The sequence below is a fragment of the Mycteria americana genome, chromosome 7 (assembly GCF_035582795.1).
Source record: "Mycteria americana isolate JAX WOST 10 ecotype Jacksonville Zoo and Gardens chromosome 7, USCA_MyAme_1.0, whole genome shotgun sequence".
In the NCBI taxonomy this organism is placed as follows: Eukaryota; Metazoa; Chordata; class Aves; order Ciconiiformes; family Ciconiidae; genus Mycteria; species Mycteria americana.
Genome location: NC_134371.1, coordinates 11455693 through 11470195, shown reverse-complemented (window position 1 = coordinate 11470195; position 14503 = coordinate 11455693). Strand labels below are relative to the sequence as shown.

General features: G+C 64.5%; 2 protein-coding genes across 4 annotated transcripts; one reads left to right on the top strand and one right to left on the bottom strand.

Moving 5' to 3' along the window:
• Positions 1-368: 368 nt before the first annotated feature.
• Positions 369-5615, top strand: LOC142412209 (PHD finger protein 13-like). Of its 2 annotated transcripts, XM_075506999.1 has the most exons (5): positions 369-695; positions 2269-2361; positions 2546-3161; positions 3481-3519; positions 3629-5615. In XM_075506999.1, exons 1-5 carry the CDS (start codon positions 561-563, stop codon positions 3853-3855), a joined length of 1110 nt encoding a protein of 369 aa, XP_075363114.1. In that variant the 5' UTR covers positions 369-560; the 3' UTR covers positions 3856-5615. The 2 variants fall into 2 exon arrangements, with proteins under 2 accessions (XP_075363114.1, XP_075363115.1); XM_075507000.1 differs by lacking the exon at positions 3481-3519.
• Positions 5616-5792: 177 nt separating this feature from the next.
• Positions 5793-8910, bottom strand: LOC142412207 (uncharacterized). Of its 2 annotated transcripts, none has more exons than XM_075506997.1 (2): positions 8756-8910; positions 5793-7675 (listed from the first exon to the last, which is right to left on the bottom strand). In XM_075506997.1, exon 2 carries the CDS (start codon positions 7649-7651, stop codon positions 6518-6520), a length of 1134 nt encoding a protein of 377 aa, XP_075363112.1. In that variant the 5' UTR covers positions 7652-7675; positions 8756-8910; the 3' UTR covers positions 5793-6517. The 2 variants fall into 2 exon arrangements, with proteins under 2 accessions (XP_075363112.1, XP_075363113.1); XM_075506998.1 differs by lacking the exon at positions 8756-8910 and adding an exon at positions 8162-8177.
• Positions 8911-14503: the final 5593 nt, after the last annotated feature.

Sequence of the window (14503 nt, the reverse complement as noted above, 5' to 3'; positions counted from 1 at the left end):
CCGTGCGGTGCTGGGGAGGCCGGCACCCGGGGTGGGGGGTGTGGGGCTCTGCCTGTGTCCCACGGGGCTCCCGGGGGCCGCGGGCCACCTCGGGGGGGCACGGAGCAGGGGCGGGGCCGGCGTTGGGTGTCAGCTCCGGCGGGCGCTCGGATCCGGTTGTGGTTTGGGGGCTGCGAGAAACCGGGGCTGAGGGTGGGCGGGAGGAGGGGGGCAGAGCAGGGGGGCCCCGGCAGCCCGGGGAAGAGCGGGGCGGGGGGACAGACCCTGCGGGGACCCGGGTGGGGTGCTGGTGCCCAGCGTCCGGAGGCGGGGGGTGTCCCGGCGGGGAGGCCGGCCCTGTCCGCGGCCCTCCCCCCGCCGCGCCGGTAGAGGCGGACCCCCCTACCCCTCCCACCGGGCGGCCGGCGCGAGGCCCCGCCCCCGCCTTCCCCGCCACCAGGTGGTCCCGCCCCTGCGGCCGGGGCGGTGCTCGAGCCTCGCTCCGACCGGCGGCGGGCACCCACCGCACCGGGCAGGGCCGCGCCGGGCCGGGCAGGGCAGGGCAGGGCAGGGCGGGTGCCATGAGCGCCGGCGGGGAGGCGGCAGGTGAGGGGCGCGGGGCCGCCGCCGCCCCCGGAGGACCGTTCCCCCGCGGCGGGCCGCGCTCGGCGGGGAGCAGCCCCGTGCCCAGCCCCGGATCCCCCGCGCCCGAGGAGGTGAGCGGGGCGGTGGGACGGGGCGGGGGGGGTGTGCGGGTACCCGGGGGTCGCGCCGTGCCCGGGGGTGCGGTGCCGCCCCGGGATGCGGGGGTGTCTGCGGGGGAGGGGGGGGGGGGTGTCGTGTGAGTGTGTGTGCACGGCGGGGGGGGGGGGGTCGTGTGTGTGTGTGTGTGTGTGCGCGCATGGGGCGGGGGTCGTGGGGGGGGTCGTGTGAGTGTGTGTGTGTGCGTGGGGCGGGGGTCGTGTGTGTGCGGGGGGGGTCGTGTGAGTGTGTGTGTGTGCACGGGGGGAGGGATCGTGAGTGTGGGCGGGGGGGTCGTGTGTCGAGGAGGGCTTTGCGGGAGGGCGCTCTGTGTGCGGGGGGGTTGTGCCTGAGGGGGGGCTGGGGGGCTCTGTGTGTGTGTGTGTGTGCGCGAGGAGCCCTCGGGGGGCGGCTGTGGGCGCGGGCGGGGGATGGTGCCCCGGGGCGCGCGTGTGTGTGCGCGGGTGGGGGTGCGGCGGCGCGGCCGGGGACCTGCGTGGCCGGGTTGTGCCGCGCCGTGCTGCCCGCGGCGTGTGCGTGCCGGGGCGGGCCCGGGGCTGGGGGCTGCGGGGGTGCTGGGGTGCGTGTGTGTGTGAACGGGGGGGCTGTTGTGTGCCGATTCGGCGGGGGGGGGGGGGTGTCCCGTGGCGGTGTCGGGGCGGGTGCTGCTCGCGTGGGGGGTGTCCGTGTCCGTGTGCGGGGGTGGGGTCGCCGTCTTCCCCCCCCCCCCCGCGTCCCCCCCCCCCCCCCCCCCCCCGCGGCGGCCGGTCGGGGCAGGACCGGGAGCGCGGCGCCATCTTGGGAGCCATCAGGTGCCCGGCGCGGGGACGGGCGGCGGCGGGGGGGCCGCCCCCTCCCCTCCCGTCCCCTCCCCTCCCCTCCCCTCCCTTCCCTTTCCCGGCGGGCCGCGGCCGCCTTCCCGCGGGGGGAGCCGTGCAGCCCGGCCCCAGGGTCCCCCCTCGGTCCCCGCAGCCGGCGGGGGGGCGTCTGCTCCTCCGCCGCTGGCTCGGGGGCGCCGGCGCGGGGCTGGGTCTGCCCCCGGCGCTCCCGCACCGCCGGGCCGTGGGTCCCCGGCGCTCCGTCCCCGGGACCTTGTCCCGAGCGGCGCCGGGCTCTTCCGGCTGACCCGGGAGCAGCCGGGGAAAGCCCAAATCGCCGGGCACTCTCCCAGCCCCGGCGCCTTCTCCCTCTGGCCTTGAGTCAGCGGGCTGTGGGCGGGGGGGGCGGACGTCCCCGGCACCGGGGCTCCCGAGCCTCTGACTCACGCTGCCGGGCGGCTGCTGCGCTTCTGGGTGTCCCATCGTGTCGTCATTGTGCGTGTCCCTTCGTCCCCCCTCCCCGTGATCTGGGCTTTAAAGGGAAGGGCTGCATCTGTCGGGGCTCGACGATGCAGATGGGCTACGGGAAGGACGGATGTTCGGGTGACCTAAATACTATGCGCTTGTATAATTGCCTGGGGGTCCAGGGCTGCCTGCCGGGGTCGGTCGTGATGCTCGGCTCAGGTAGGGGTACCCGGGGAGTTTAATCGACACGCGGCGTTTGTTGCAGCCATTGCAGAAACGACAGAGAACCGTGGAGGACTTCAACCAGTTCTGCACCTTCGTTTTGGCCTACGCAGGCTACATCCCCTACCCTGAAGAGGTAAGTGGGATTGCGGGGTGTTCCTCTGCAAAAAGACTTGTTCCTCTGGGCTCCCTGCCATGTGCAGACCCAGCTCCTAATTCTTCTCCTGGAGAGTCATTCTCCATCCCCAGCCCCTTTCTCCTTACCCCGAATGTCTGCGCTGCGGTCTCCCATGCTAGTCCTGCGTCTTCCCCTCTTGCAGAATGAGCCCTGGACCCACGGAGGCAGCATGAGTCCCCAGAACAGCACGGGGAGCACTCAGGACAGCGATAGCTGGGCCTCATCCCACTCCTCCGACTGCCACGTCCTCACGGACGACGGGAGGAGCAGGAACGCTGTGGCCAGGGGGGCTGTGGACAACAGCCTGCTCGTGAGCTGCCCTGCCTTCCCCACCAGCTTCTACGATGTCCGGCCCCAGCAAACCAAACGGAAGAAACCACCAGCAAAGAAACTCATTTTGGAGCAGGAGGTGGAGAAGAGGGTGCCGCTGAGCGCTGGGAAAGGCTTTGGGGCAGAACAGGATGGGGTGAAGGAGCTGGCTGCGCTGGAGGGAGAGGTGCCTCCTGTGAAAGAGCAGCTCGTGGAGCCTTCCCTCAACCCGGCTGGGGAACCCCAGCCCAACTCCCTCCTGGAGGAGCTGATGAAGGAGGAGAAGGACTGGATGCACGGAGCGCAGGGGACCGAGAAGCCAGCAGGAGACGATCCTCAGCTAAAGGAGCACGACCCCTGCTCTGGAGGGAGGAAAAGCCCCAGTTCTTGTAGTACCGTGGACCAAAGCGAAGGGGAAGATGCAAGCAGAGGGAGCTCCCAGCTTAGTGGTGAGTGTCCGAGGGAGCACAGAGGGCCCTGTTGTGCTGCGGTCAGTGCCGAATATTGTCCCTCCCTCAGCTGGAGCCACCCATGCTGGCTGCAGGGAGGGCTTGTCGATGGCCCAAGCCTCTCCCAGCAAGGGGAGTACCTTTGGGACCTGGGAGGACTGAAGAGCAGAGGGCAGGGAGCTGGCCTGCCCTTTGGCAGCTCTGTTCTGCAGAGCGAGCGGGACAGACCCGAAACGTGCCTGAAGTGGGGTGTAGGGGTGCCTTGCTCATCTGGTCTTTATTTTTTTCCTCTTCCCCCCTCCCCCTCTTGCAACTTTAGCAGTCGAATTCACAGCAGCTCCCAACACCAAAGCAGAAGGTGAGTGGGGGGCTGTCCCATTTAACACCAGTGGAACTGGCTAGTCTGGCCACAGCCGGACCTGCAGCTGGTAAGGTGGTTTCTGACCAGTGTCTCTCTCCCTGACCAGACGACGACGCCTGGGATCTGATCACCTGCTTCTGCCTGAAGCCCTTCGCAGGGAGGCCCATGATTGAATGTAATGAATGCGCTACCTGGATCCACCTCTCTTGTGCCAAGATCCGCAAATCCAACGTGCCTGAGGTTTTCATCTGCCAGCGATGCCGCGATGCCAAGCAGGAGATTCGCCGCTCGAACCGAGCTCGGACGGTTCCCCGCAAGCGCTTCTGTGACTGAAGCTCCTCCAGAGCAGGGAGGCCGGGGGTCCCCTTTTTAAACTGAAGACTGTAGCCCGGTTTGGCTAGACAATCAATGCACAGTAATGGCAGGGGAGGGGCTGGGCCATGGGGCTGGACTGTCCCCCTTGCACTTCTGACTCCTGGGAGCTGCCACGCGTGTCCTCCCTGGGGATTGCGTTGACCACGGAGCTCAGTTACCCCAGAGGTGTGGGGGGGAGAGGAGGGTGGTCCAGCCGCGCACTAGGTCACTCGGAAATGTCTCTGTCCTCGCACAAAGCTGGCTCAGTGCCTTTCCCCTAGGGCAGCCGAGGAGAACCTAGTCCAAGTAGTTTTTCTGTGGTGTGGTGGAAGCTTACACTTATCCCAAGATGTGACTCCCCTTCCTCCTTTTTCCTCACGGTTTTCCTTTCCTTGCCTTGGACCTTTGGGTGGGCTGCGATGGCAAAGCCCCGGTGACCCAAGTTCTCCTCCGGCAAGTAGGTGCAGTCCCGGCGAGCTCCCTCCATGTAGTGTGCTGCCCTCCAGGGCAGGAGGGGAAGGGACATCGGTCCTGCTGACGCCTGAAGCAGACTGGGGCTCTGCATCTTGGGGGTATTGGTGAAGCCATCCATCTCTGGCTCATCAGCCTTGTAGGCTGCACAGGGGAGGTCCTTCCTCTGGCCCGTGGTGCTCCTGGTTTCGTTTGCTGTGCCCGTGGCCCCAGGATAGTCCTGTTGGGTCAGGAGCAGCAAAGGCATCCTCTGGTAGACGATTACAAATGCTGTTCTTGCTGAGCAGCCCTCCTTGGTTCACCTTCTCCAGTTGCACTGCTGTCTCCTGTGTGAAAGGGGGGTGGGATTCCTGGCAGGAGACTGAGCAGTTATCCTTGGAGCTGGCCGTGGCAGGGCTGGGAGCCCTTTGGAAGGGAAGCAGGAGAGTGCTCTGGTTAGCTTTCCATGTTTTCCACTTCCAGTTTAAAACAACTGAAGCTTGTACCCTGTGGCCATCTCCTGCCTGCAGGGCTGTCTGGTGGAGCATCTGCTTCAACACCAGCTGGATGCTGAGACCTGAGCTCAGATGGAGCCTGCAGCTGGGAGGGCCTTCCTTCCCAGCAATCCCTCCATCACAGAAGTTGGGTTTTTTTTCCTGCACATATAGAGTTAAACCTAATGACTTGTCAAGAGTGGGCCCTGAGCCCCTTCTGCTATGCAACTGCTGCTCCGGAGACACAGGACATGCCCTCTCCAGGCCCCCGGTTAAGTTTGGCAGTGGAAGGCTTTCCCCCCCTCTGTGTCCCCTGTGTGCAGTGTGTGTGTGTGATCTCCCGGGGCCCCACGTGCACTAACTGTTGGATCCCACCTCCTCACAGCCCCTCCAAAGAGCCTGGCCCATGTGCCTTCTGCACTTTCCCTGGGGGACGCAGACCCTGCTCCTGTCCTGGTGACACTCGGCTCGGCCCCTGGTGTGCCGCTGCCCACAGCGGGGAGTGGGACAGCCCCCACTTGCCAGTCCCCATAACTATATTTCTTAACTGGGTTTTTTCCTACTTGCACATCTGGTTACTGTGGGACCACAGCTGGGGGAGGGTGTGGGGCAGCCCCCTGTCACTCAGCAGCCCCCAGGCTCGTCCCTGTGCCTCTCTCCTCCTGTGGAAAGCCTGGGCCCCAAAAGTGCTTTATGTTTTTATAGTTACTTTGTATTGATATGTAAAATAGCAAATTCTGGTCCTTGCCCTGTGGAGTGTGGCTGGAGTCTTATGTATATAATAAAGTACTTTTGCCATAATGGTGGTGGCTTTGGCATAGTTTGGTGGCCTTGGGTCTCCCATCCCTTTGGGACCTGAGTGCTCCCCTTCTACCGTGGCTGGGAGGGGACCTGGTGTGGGGTCCCACCCAGCCCTGCCCCCCCCCAGTAAACGCTGAGCTGCACAAACCACAGGCAACAAGCAGGCCAGTGCATCGTGTATTTAATAGAGCAATGCCCAGCTCCCCACCCTGCTGCAGCGCATGGGGGTGCTCCACAGGAACGTCCTCTGGACTTGGGGACAACCGCTTCAACAGGCGCCGGCTTCCTGAGGCTGCAGCCAATTCATCGTGAGCACCATGGGTTACTCCAAAGAAACGGCAGGTCCGATGGCTGGGGGAGGGTGCCCACCCACCCTTGCTGTGACTCTTAAGGTACATCACGATTTAGCTCAAAGGCTGCATTTTGCTCTTGGGCGCTGATAAACCTTCTGTGGCTCTGTCTCCACTCCAGAGTGGAATTACGATTTAGTCCTGACAGCAGTTGAAGTGCCAAAGAATCCAGTGTTCTCCATAAAATAAGTCTGTTATTCCAGCACAGGGGCATCACTGCCTTTCCCTGCAGATCTGGGGCTGTGCCAGCTTCCATCAGGCAGTGCTGTCGGGTCAAATGGGGGATGCAGTGAGGGGCACAGGACAAGAAGGCACTGAGGGCTGAGCGTTGGCCTGGCTGGGGCAGGAAGAAGTCACTGTTTGAGGGGACCTTTACCAAAGCAGGGTCCTGCTGGTGTGTCGTTTCAGTCCCAAGGCAGTTGCGTTGGGACAGAGGCAGCAAATGGTCCAAAAACAGCAGCAAAACTGGGCGTAATTTCTATGCTAGGGGCCAAAGCTGGGTTCGTGCAGCCAAGCAAGCATCCTGGCAAGCGAGGCAGGGGGAGTCTACTCCTCCTTGGCCCAGACGGAGCCACCTGCCTTCCCCTCCAGGTGGGGAATCACCGCCTCGGTGTAAAACTTTTCCAGCTTGGGCACCGTCTGCCCCCAGAACTTGGCATCGAACTCCACAGGGACCACAGCCGTCTCCTTGGTGGTGTGCACCACGAAGTCAGCCCGCTGGAAGCCAGCGGCCGCCAGCTGGCACTGGACCTGGGTGAAGTAGGCATGATCCTTCTTCAGGGCGTAGGAGTCCCCGTCCACCTTCAGGCAGAAGTCCTTGTCCTTGCAGGCCTCGCGCACTGTCCTGTTCCTGTGCTTGTAGGGACACTTCACCTCCAGCAGCCCCAGGGCCTTCCCTGTGGCTGCCTCCTTGATGATGCCATCCGGGCTGGCGGCGATCCACCTCTTCTCCTGGTGGATGAAGAGGCCGCAGTCCTCAACCTGCACCGGCTTGCCCACCGCCTGTGACTTCAGCTCCTCATAGGCCCGCACGGCCACCTTCTCATTGCGGACCCCCCAGGACATGGCTGGCGTCTGCACCGTGGGGCTGGAGCTCACCACCGCTTTCAGGTAGGACTGGGGCACCTCAGCCGTCTTGCCGTTGGCAAACCTGCTGTTGGCGATCTTGGGGGCCACGGAGGCAGTGATGCGGTTCTCTCGCCACTCGTACCATTTGGGGTTGCTCCGCTGGCCCCGGGTCTCCTTCTCCACCCACTGGATGTCCTGGCTCTCCAGGGGGGGCAGGAACCGGCCCCAGGCCTCGCTCGGGTCAGCCCTAGGCTGCTGCTTCTGCGGACATGGGTCAGGTCTGGCCGGACCAGTGGGTCCTTTGGCACCAGGAGGCTTCTTCTGGGTTGTAGAGGAACTCCTGGCGGATGCTCTGTGCTGGTCTCTGGCATCTCCTAGGGCTCCGCGGGATGCTGTGGATCTCGGCTGAGAGGAGTCTTGCTTTACCCCCCGCCTCTGGCTGGTGCCGGCAGCCCCGGCAGCCGGAGTGCTCCTGGATCGGCTGCCCGCAGCCGCAGCCTTGGCCCGGGTGGCCGAGGTGGAAGGCGGCAGCGCGGCAGGGGCGGTTTTGGAGGCGGTTGCGGCCGGACGAGGGGATGACGTGCCGGTGGGCTCCTTCCTGGGTCTCCCCATCGCTGCGCGTCAGAGGGTTTTACGCTGTGGGTATTGAATACAATTGAGTGCATTTTCCCAAAACACAAATTTCCCTTTCTTTGGTCCTCCCTGCGCAGGCTGCCAGGGCAGCCCTGTCCCCACGCCTTTTCTCGGGTGACTCCAGCTGGCACGCCACGGTGCCATGCCGCCTGGTTTAACGGTGCTGGGGTGCGCAACCTGCCTCCCCCCGCCATTAACCCAGCCCCGCGTGGGGCCGGCTCTGCCCACGCTCCTGCCCGCTGGTGGCCCGGCCAGCCCAGAGGACAGGGCGGGGGGACAGCGGGGTCTCCCCGGGGCCACCTCCCTCCGCAGGGAGGGGTGCCCGTGGGTGCCGCGGTTGCGCGGGGACCGGGCGGGCTCCCCGAGGGCCCACCACCCGGCCAGCGTGGGACACCGCGTGGAGGGGGGGGTGGGACCCCACGCGTGCTGCGGGGCCGGGGCCCGGAGTTCCCCCGGCCCCCAGCGGCCGCTCCCCGGTCCCGCTCTCACCGCTCCGCCGCCGCCGCCGCTCCGGAAGCGCGCCCCGCCCGCACCACGTGCCCGCGTGGGCGGCGGCGGCCCCGGGACGCTGGGGGGCGGCGGGGCCGTGGCCGGGGAGCGGGGCTGGGTGCAGCCGGCCCGGCCGAGCCCCCCGCCCTGCCCGCCGCTCCCCACTAGAGGGAAGCAGCCGCTCGGCCATGCCCGCCCGCCGGGGATTGCCCGGACCTGCCCGGTCCCCTCCCCTCCCCTCCCCTCCCCTCGCCCTCCGTCTTCCTCCCCGTTCTTCCTCTGCCCACCCCCCCCGCCAACATTTTGCTCTGGGCTGGGGACGAGCCCCTGCAGCTCTCTCCGGGCCCTGCCCGCCCCCACCCCACCCCCCGGGCCTTTCACCATGGTTTCTGTTCCAGGTCCTCTTCTCCCGGCCCCCCTCCCCCCCACCTGACTCCTCAGCCACCGCTCCGGGGAGGGGGTCCCAGCCCCGCGTACCCCATCCCTGCCTGCGGGCAGGGCTCCGAGCCTGGCAGGGAAGCAGGCCCGCACGGCCCTGCCCGGCACCCGGCGCCCCAGCTGTGCCCTCGGGCCCCCGTGCGAAGGGACAGGCACCTGGCGGGTCCTGCGGAGCCCCGATCGCTGCTGGCACCGCGCTGGCCCGAGCTAATCCGAAACGTCCCGGCCCACCGACAGGCCCTGCGCAGCCGGGCAGGCGTCCGGGGCGTGGGAGTTTCTAGTTCCTGAAACCCACGGAGTTTCGTTTCCAGCAGCCAGCCCGGCAGCGCAGTGAGCCAGCCGCCGCGTAAGCCCGCCTGCCCCGGGGCGGCTGCTGCGAGGTCCCCATGGCTGCAAGCCCCCCGCTATTTTCAGCTGCGGAAAGGAAACCCAGCAGCCGCCAGCGTGTGTCCTGGGTCTGCCTCTGCCAGCATCCTCAAACTTCGGTTAAATCTGGGCAGAACAAGCGCTGGCAGCCTTCCCAGCTCCCTTCCCCAGGGGTCCTTGATGTCTCCATTTCCTGCTGCGTGCTCCCTCCAGCCCCTCTGTAACTCCCTGCAGCTGGGCAGGCTACTATTGCACAGGTTAAACTGAGGTGCACCTAATTTCGACCAGGTGTTCCCCTCCTCCATGGCTACCCGTCCTCAGGATCTTCTTTAGTTTGTGCTGATTAATGAGCAGCAGACAGCTGAACAGGATGCCCCTGCCCCTCTCCCTGCAGGCAGAGCCTTTGCCTGTCCAGCCCTCAGCTGGGTCTGAGAATCCGCAGCTGCATCGAGCGCAGTCGCTCCCAGCCTGACACCGGCTGGTATCTCTTCGGGCTTTGGGTCATTTCCTCCCATAGCACTCAATTCACAGCGCTTATCGGTGACTTAGGAGCTGAGAGCATCTGTGAGAGCTTTGTGGTCCATGCTTCCTCTAGCCAGCCCTACCTCTGGGTGATAATTCAGCTCAATAAACCCAGGACAAGGTACAGGTGATCTCGGGATAAATACCCAGATCGTGACTGGTCCCTCCGGCAAGGGCTGCATGGGGTTGTTGGGGTGCAAGGGCGTTTAACAGAGCTGTTGGGCTGAGCCGGGCCTGCAGTTGCAGGGTTTAATGCACGCCTTAGCTCAGTGCTCTGCTGAAAAGCAATGCTGAGCTCTCTGAGGGTTTATTTGTGGCTGTGACGAGCTGCTGTAGTGCAGCTGTGATGGTGCAGAGCAGGGACACGCATGCCTGTTGTCTGACGCTGGTGTGAGCGCTGTACGGAGCGGGATGGAGCCCATCTGCATCTCACTGGCGCTTCTGCGCATCGCCGGTGGGCTCGGGGAGGCTCGGCTGCGTCCCCGGTGCTGCGCATGCTGTGGTTATTCGCCTGCTGTAACGCCGGGGCCGCAGACAGCGTCTGACGCCGTGGGCTGGCTGAGCCCCGTCACCCCGGCTGGTGGCACCGACCCAGCGCTTGCATTTGGATGCTTTTCTTCACCTCAACTTGGCCTAGAAACAATATCTCAGAGAAAAATCAAAGCTTGTGGTTTTTTTTCTGGGGCTGGAGCAGCCGCGGCACTTGCCGTGACGATGGGAGTGGGAGCCCTCTGCGTGCTGCAGGCTGGGTGGATGTGCTGCGGTGCGCGCTGTGCCTCCAGCAGCTCGCAGAGCTGGCATCTGTCATGTGTGGGGGGGTAATATATGAGTTAGCATCCTTCTCCTGTGGTCATAAGTGACAGGGAAGGAGAGCAGCTGCATGCTTTAGCTCTCCTCTCTCCGCTACAGCACAAGGAGGAGAAGCGGCGTGCTGTGGGGCATCTCACACGGCGAGAGGGAATGGCTCGGCATGCTCTTGCAATGACCCTGGGGACATGCAGAGTGCCTCTCTGCCAGATAATTGTGTTGGCTGAAGCGCAGGGTAAGGGGTTGGGAGGAGGGAGCGTGCCCCGAGTGGCAAGGGTGTCTTCCGCCGAGGTTTTCCTCCTTTGCTCCTGCCATTACCTGTGAAACCCGTGCCAAGGAGCCAAAGCCGTAGCGGTGTGTGGGTCAGCTTAGAGGTGAGATCCGGTGGGGAGATGCTGCTCTGCCAGGCCTCCTCGCTCCAGCGCCACTCCGAAATCACCTCCCGAGGACCGGGGACCGCTTCCCCCGCCAGCGCTGCTTGCTCTTTCTGCCCCGGTTTGCGCCCGCGTGGCTGGGCTGGCTCCGGGTTCGGCGTGGCTGTGACAGTGGGTTTTGCGGTGCGTGTGAAGGTGGGGGCTCCCCTCCGTGTGCTCTATAAAAAGAGCCGTGGCAGCACAGCCCTATCTATAGCACAGCGAGGGAGCTGCCTGCACAAGGCAGGGCAGGGATTAGCCCCAAATCCAATGGTTTTCTCTGGTCCCTCTTGGGAATATGGGACCGGCAGTGGCAGCTGAGGGATTCCCAGGGCACCCCAGGCTGGGCTCACCAGCGAGATCTCCCTGCCAGCAAACGTGTCATGGCTTTGCTGGGGTTTCCTGATCATCCGCACCCTCCCTACGGTGGCTTGTTGTCACGCTCGTCACCCAAAGGCTGGGGTCTCCTCAAATGCCCCCTCTTTCCTACTCTTCGGGGCTGGGATTTCACTGCAGCACATGGAGGCTGACAGGAATGGTCGTGGTGGGACCTCAGGGTGTCTGGGTTTGGGGTGGATGCTCAGCATCTGCCTGTGCCCAGTTCTCTTGCAGCAGTCTCAGGGCAGTTGAGACCTCTCCTAGTGAAGCTGATTGTGACACTTGTGGCCCACAGTATTTGTAGTGGAGAGTTCAGCTGGCTGATGGGGCATTGCTTTTTGCCCTGTGCTTTTGTTCAGGGGGGGGCACAGGGGGCGGCTGCGTGTCCCAGGCAGCCAAACCCTGTGTTTGTGGGTGCCGCAGCATCACCCTGGGGTCTCACCAGCACCCGAGTCTGGCTGGACATCTCCACACTGTGCGTGCAGAGGAGCCCACGGCGGTGGGCCCTGCTTTTGGCTGGTGCCTGTCACCCTCTGGGGGTGCTGGCCGTCCCCTGAGACCCCCAGCACCACTCGTGAGAGCATCCTCCAGCCCTTCCCGGGGCGGCGGTACCAGGGAGCGTGTCTCTTTAACGAGGCTGGGCTTGGAGCAGCTCTGCTGCTGGCACAGGGAGCGAGGGATGGAGCGAGGGCGGTGAAGGAGCCAGTGCCAGAGAGGGAGCCTGCAGCAGGGAGAGGAGGGGAAGGACCGCTCATCCCCCCTGGGTACTGCAGCCCCCTGAGCCGGAGGGGCAGGGAAACCCACCCCCAGGGCAGAGGGCTCTGCAGAGGGCAGGGAACTGGTGGGTGCTGAGCCGAGCCTGCAGCCCGTGTGTCATCCTCCTCCTCCTCCTCCTCCTCCAGGTAAGTGCCAGGGTGGGGGGGGAGTCTGGGACCACGGTGGCCCAGTATCCTGCGATTCCTGGGTGCCCCAGGGTTGCACACCCACTTTCAGGGCAGCCCCGGGTCACAGAAAGGGCGAGAGGTGGAAGATGAGGCAGCAGGGCCACAAAAGTGCTGAAATCACTGTCTGGCAGGGACCTGACAGGGCTGGCTTTAATAACTGCTGGGAACATGCCCCACAGTATCAGCAACTGGTCCCTGGCTGATGCCACAAAGGTCCCGTTGCCGGAGGCGCAGCAGGAACCTTTTGCAGGGCTGTCCTGCCAGGATGTGCCTGTGTCAGGGGGGATCCGGGGGGACTGGGACATTTTTTTGGGGGTGTGCCTGTGTTAGGGTGCATTGAGGGCAAGTAACTCCTGTTCCTTGGTACAGGGCTGGGGTTTTCCGGGGGTTTTAGCAGCTCTGGGGAGGCGAGAGCAGCAGCACAGGTCCTGGACGTGGTGGTTCCGGATGCGGTGCATGTGTCGGGGCGTGTGTGCATGCATGCACGCGTTTGTGTGTGTGTGTGCAGCGGGCTCTGCTCTCTGTCGACTTCCCAGCAGACCAAGCAGCAGTGCCAGCCAGGGCACAGCACCGCAGGCCGGAGGCTTGGGTTGGGGACAGCCCAGCTGAGCGTGGTGCCGGGCATCCCTTCGCCCCTTCACCTGCAGCCGCTGGAGAAATCCCTTTCCCTTCCGCCCCTCCTCTTTGGGCTCTCTGCAAAGCGGTGTGCCCCATGGGCGCTGGGCAGCAGCACCATAACCCCCTGCCTCCGTGGCCTCCTCCCTGCTGCAGGAGTCGGGACGGATCCTGCTCCCCTGCCCTCGTGCCCCGTCCCAGCAGAGCAACGCAGGGATGTCCCGCGGGGAGGGGAGGCGAGGGAAGCGGGGGGGTAATGCTGGCGAGCAGGAGGGGCAGCGATGCCCTGCTCTGGGCGCTGCCGCGGAGGCTTGGGCTCCTCTCCTTCCATCCTTCTCTTGTACTGGCCTGTGCCTCTGTCACCAGTGGAAATTTCCGTTGGGTTTGCCTGTGCCGGGGCTGGCCTCACCCTTCCTTGGGACCACGCTGCACCCCGGTGCGGGTGGCTGTCGCTGCAGCAGGTGAAACTCTGACAACTTTGCAGGCAGCTAAGGAGGGTCTGCTGGGCTCAGGAGCCTGGCTTGCGGCAGCTGCCTTGCTGGAAAAAATCAACCTGCCCACAGGCGAGAAGAGAAAAGTTAGGTTTTTCTGACCTAGAGAAGAGTTAGCTCCTTCTTGCCTTCGCCGAGGGCTTTCTGCCACCGGTACGGCCAGCTGCCCCCAGCCCCGCTCCTGCTGCGACCCCCTCCATATCGGGGATGCTGCTGGTTAAACCAGCTCCTGTGGGGAGGGAGGAAGAGGAGGGGGCTGTGAAGGCACTGGCGACCGTGCTGGGGATGGGGAGGGGGCCGGGGACCTGTTGGTGATGCTGTGCTGGTACCTGGGGACAGTTTGCTGCCCCAGGGGAAGAGGATGAAGAGGCCAGGGCGAGGACCGTCGAGTCTGGTTTTATTCATTACCACAAGGCTTAGAGCAGCCAGCACGAAGTGCGGCAGGGCCAGATGGGCCCTGTTTACTTTGCGAGGGTAAATGTAAAGAGAAGTGATAAAAAGCAGTCGGGATGGCTTCTCCGGTAAGTCCCTGGTAAACAAGCCAGCGGTGCCCCAGCCAGTGGGCGGCACGGCAAATAGCAGGCACGTTGCTGAGCATTAAGCCAGGTGCCTTGGGAACAAATGGAAGGGCTTTGGGGTGAAATCCGTCTTTAATGTCTTGATGCAGTTGGGCTGGGGGAGTCCCAGTCCCCGGAGCCCGGCTGGGTGCTGTGGTCAGGGCAGGACCCAGCTGATTATGTTCCCAGTGGTGGTACAGCCAGCGTGGAGGAAAACTGGGCTGTGCATTGGCCTTGTGCTGTCTTGTGTGCTGGGATAGCAATTTGGGGGGCTCAGCAGGGCGTGCAGCATCCTGCACACGGGATGAAGGACTGGAGATGGCGGCGGGTGGTTGGGTGGCCAGGACCTGCCAGCATAACCCTGTGATGCCAAGTGAGCAGATAAACAGCTCCCCTCCGGCATAATGGACTTATTTTCCTGGGCTGCAGCCACGTTGCTAATGCACTTCTGCGCTTCTCGGGGGCTCCCTGCCTTGTGCCAGCTGTGGGCTCGGTCCTGGTGCTGCCTCCGAGGATGTAGCCCCGCTCCGCTTTCAAGGATGCTCTGAGAGAGGCACCCCAAGCCTCCTGTTACTGATGCTCGTACGAGCCGTTCCCGGGACGAAGGCCACCGGATTGGGGGGACCAGATGGTTCACTTGTACCTGGCCTTGTCCTCGCCCCGGGCACGTTGCACGCTGAAGCGCCGGCACACGGTGTGACGTGGGGCCCTCGCTGCCGTTGGGTAGCAGTCGCTTGGGGCAGGCAGGGGATACGGTGTGGAGGTGCAGACCCGTGCCTGGAGCGGGATCCATGCACGCTATTCGCGGAGA